The sequence below is a fragment of the Dendrobium catenatum genome, unplaced genomic scaffold (assembly GCF_001605985.2).
Source record: "Dendrobium catenatum unplaced genomic scaffold, ASM160598v2 fragScaff_scaffold_636, whole genome shotgun sequence".
In the NCBI taxonomy this organism is placed as follows: domain Eukaryota; kingdom Viridiplantae; phylum Streptophyta; class Magnoliopsida; order Asparagales; family Orchidaceae; genus Dendrobium; species Dendrobium catenatum.
Genome location: NW_021319098.1, coordinates 359118 through 362672, shown reverse-complemented (window position 1 = coordinate 362672; position 3555 = coordinate 359118). Strand labels below are relative to the sequence as shown.

The 3555-nt window shown below is 29.5% G+C and overlaps 1 protein-coding gene across 1 annotated transcript in view; it reads left to right on the top strand.

The window, feature by feature from the left end:
- The window catches only part of LOC110110297 (chlorophyll a-b binding protein 7, chloroplastic), a 15347-nt gene extending 14792 nt beyond the window's left edge, over window positions 1–555 (top strand). Inside the window, exon 6 of the mRNA XM_020841696.2 lies at window positions 241–555. Coding sequence (XP_020697355.1) covers window positions 241–543 — 303 coding nt within the window. The 3' untranslated portion in view covers window positions 544–555. The remainder of the gene's footprint in view (window positions 1–240) is intronic.
- The last annotated feature ends 3000 nt before the right edge of the window (window positions 556–3555 follow it).

Here is a 3555-nt window from a genome sequence, read left to right as displayed (position 1 = left end):
TCTAAAAATTATTAATTAGAAAGTATTAGAAATGACTTTTTTTATTATATTAAATAAGAATTTGACTCTTAATAAGACACGCTAGCTAAAAAAGATTCATGTAGCTGATCCCACGTAGTAGGACAAAGACTCGATGTTGCTGTTGTTGTCTTCGTTGTAGCAAATTTAAGAGCAAAGAAGATGCTTAAGATTATAATTACTTTTAAAATTCATGAAAGATTTTCTCCATGTATTTACTAGGTTGGGCCAGAGTATGCCAGATACTGTGGAATAGAAGCATTGGAACCGCTTGGCATCTATCTTCCAGGAGACATAAACTATCCTGGAGGGTCCCTCTTTGATCCCCTTGGCCTTTCTAAAGATCCAGCCTCTTTTGAAGACCTCAAGGTCAAGGAGATAAAAAATGGCCGCCTGGCAATGGTTGCTTGGTTAGGTTTCTATCTTCAAGCTGCTCTCACTGGAAAGGGCCCTCTCCAGAATTACCTCGACTTCATATCAGACCCTCTGCACAACAATGTTATCTCTCTACTTAAATCATTGTAAGCTTAATAACTCCCAAGGACTGCAATGCATTCTATCTTGTCAGGAATTTTTTTTTCTTTTTCTGTTTTTTGCTGTGTAAAGAACTTGTACAGTAACAGTAACAACCAAAGGCCCAGTTTATTATTGAGCTGTTTTGTTTTTCTAACATATAAATCTTATTTTTTTTTTGGGAATTAAAAACATGAGAGTAATGAGAATTTTATTTCATGCTTAGCAAGGTATTATTATTTTTTAGGAGGCAAAGCACACTATTTGGCTGCTGTATTTGTGGCTGAGATTGGAGAAATTATTTTGTGCGGATATCGGACGGTCCGGAGGTCAATCAGAACGTGCCACATTACCTAGTATGGTACCGAGCAAAAAATGATGTGGTGCATTTTGATTGGGCTCCGGATAATGTTGGGTGTCCGAACAGAACAATTTCTCTTGAGATTGAGGGTTAATCACTTATGTTTATAGCTAGTTTGAGACATTTTTTTATTACTTTGTTTTTTAGATGGTAATCATAATTTTTATTTAGCTATTATTTTTCACTGCTTTCAACAATATTTTTTGCTAGAAAGTTATTTTTTATAATAGCTTTGTGATAAATTATGTTGTTCACAATAATTTTACAATTATTTTTACAAAAAAATTATGGAATATCTCACCCACTCTCCACCACCCTCAGATAAAAAAATAGACCGTTACTCTTCAAATATTTTCCTATTTTCCCTTACCTTCCACTACTTTCAGTTTGCGATGACAAATTAGTTTAAAATTCAAGAATTTATGCTCAAATTTATTTAAAATATTTAAAATTCATCTTACTTCTTTATGTTAAAAAGAATTTTTTTCTTCTTTTTATAATAAAATGAGTTGACTCATAAGTCAATGTAATCTTAGATTTTATTCGGGACAGCTACAATATTTTATAAAAACTAGTGAAATTGATGTGATAAAAGGCACTCAGGTACTCCGGTTATAAAAAATAGTTTTTTATCACATAAATTTTTGAAAGCAATTAAAAAATAATAACAGCAAAGCAATGAGAAAGTTATACTAAACAAATTCTTATTGAATTATGATTGAGCTTGAACTTGAACTAGATTAATTACTCAAGCTCCAATCAGGGGTAGCTCCATATTTCTATTCTACTACTTCTATTCCCCTATAAATACATTTCATGCCTCGTTTGGTATAGCTTTCTTGCTACTTTTTAAAATAGTTTTTTATTACAAAAAAATTATTTTTTACTAAAATTTTGCTTTAAAAAAACATTAAAAAGATCATCCTATATGAAGCTTTAATGATATATACAACTACAAGTTTGAATTATGTGTGGGGAAATAATTTTGCTCCAATAACTTGGGGTATTAAGAGCATAGAGTTATAGTGTATCTATGCATTAGCTTGGCTTGTTACTTGGAGTGAACTCCAATGCTTCCTTTAGATGCACTCTACATGAATGAAAACAAGACAAATTATGATTCTTCAAATCTTCAATATAAGTCTACTACTAATCGCATATTATAAAGGAAATAATAATTCTCTCAAATTTATGATTAAAAATAATATTTTTAACCATTGTCTTATTATAATAAAAATGTACTATTTGTTGTGTGGTTGAAAGTTTAATAGCATTATTTATTTAAGATTGACTATTTGATTATGCTTAATCACAAAGATTAGTCATACTTTTAACAAATAAAACTTTTAATTAATCAATGATAATTAATTAGAAATAATTAGTGCCTTTTAGAATCATTTAATATTTCATTTTATTTTGTTTTAAGAAATATGTTTGATTTGCTATTTTGTTTTTAAAAATAAATTAAATTAATGTAAAAAATCAACTCATTCATTTATATGAAAGATTAGATTAACTTAGGTGCTACTTCAAGTAAAACAATTTCTTTAATTACCAAAAAAATATCTATAAAAACTCCATTCATAACTAAAAATATGAAAAAATGAGAATGAAACAATTTTTTAAGGCTGTCTGTGATAGTTTTTTTTTATTTCTTTTTAAAACAATTTTTAGGATAAAAATTTTCAATTTAAGAAATTTGTATACTGAAAAAATTATTTCAAAAAATAGTAATAAAACCGTCCCAAAGGCTTTTTTACTGCTTCTTAGTACACAAATTTTAATTTTTGTATTAAAAAGTTGTTCAATAAAAAATCTGTCTTGAGGCTTTGTTTGAGATGAATTTTATACTACTTCTTAAAAAAGCAATAAAAATATAAATAATATTAACATAATTAAGATAAAACATTCATTTTCTTACATATATACTTTTATATGTAAAAAATTAAAATTTAGATATTGCATATATACAAATAATAATAATTTAATGGTACATATGTAAATTTCTTTTTTGATAAGGATGAAACTAAAATCAAATCCCGAATGAGCCACAAACAACTAATGTGAATGCATACATATGCACACAATCCAAAATTATAGTTATCACATCATAGCCCCACCGGTCCACATGAACCATCCACTTCCAATACGCAACAATCATTACACAAATTTAGTAATTTACCTATGAGCATAAGGAATAGCCCATATATTAATTATGGAAAAAAGAAATTATAGTAAAAGCCTCTAAAATAAAATCTTGAGGATCAAAACCTAGAAGGATCAAATTCAATAACAACCATAACTTAAAAATCTAAAGGAAAATAAGAGCAAAACAAGAGCCAGTATTAGTTTTGTGTGTAATTTGATTGTGTTGATTAATTGATTATACTGTTGACTCGGACCTCAAGTTAATTTCTCGTGTTCGCTTAGGGGGTGCAGGGAATCTTCATCCGAACCCAAAATATTCTTCTTTGTATAATGCCCAGGCGTTGTGACCAGAGCGCCCTCGGGTTTGGGTACCCGAGTACCGTGGTGCTGAAAAGTTCTAAATTCGACGCGCAGCATGGGTTTGAACATTTCAGCATCGTCAGAAAGATCAGGATCAATGATTTGAATCTCGTAGTGCTTCAAACTGGAGCTGTAGCGCTTTGAGGCGGACTGAA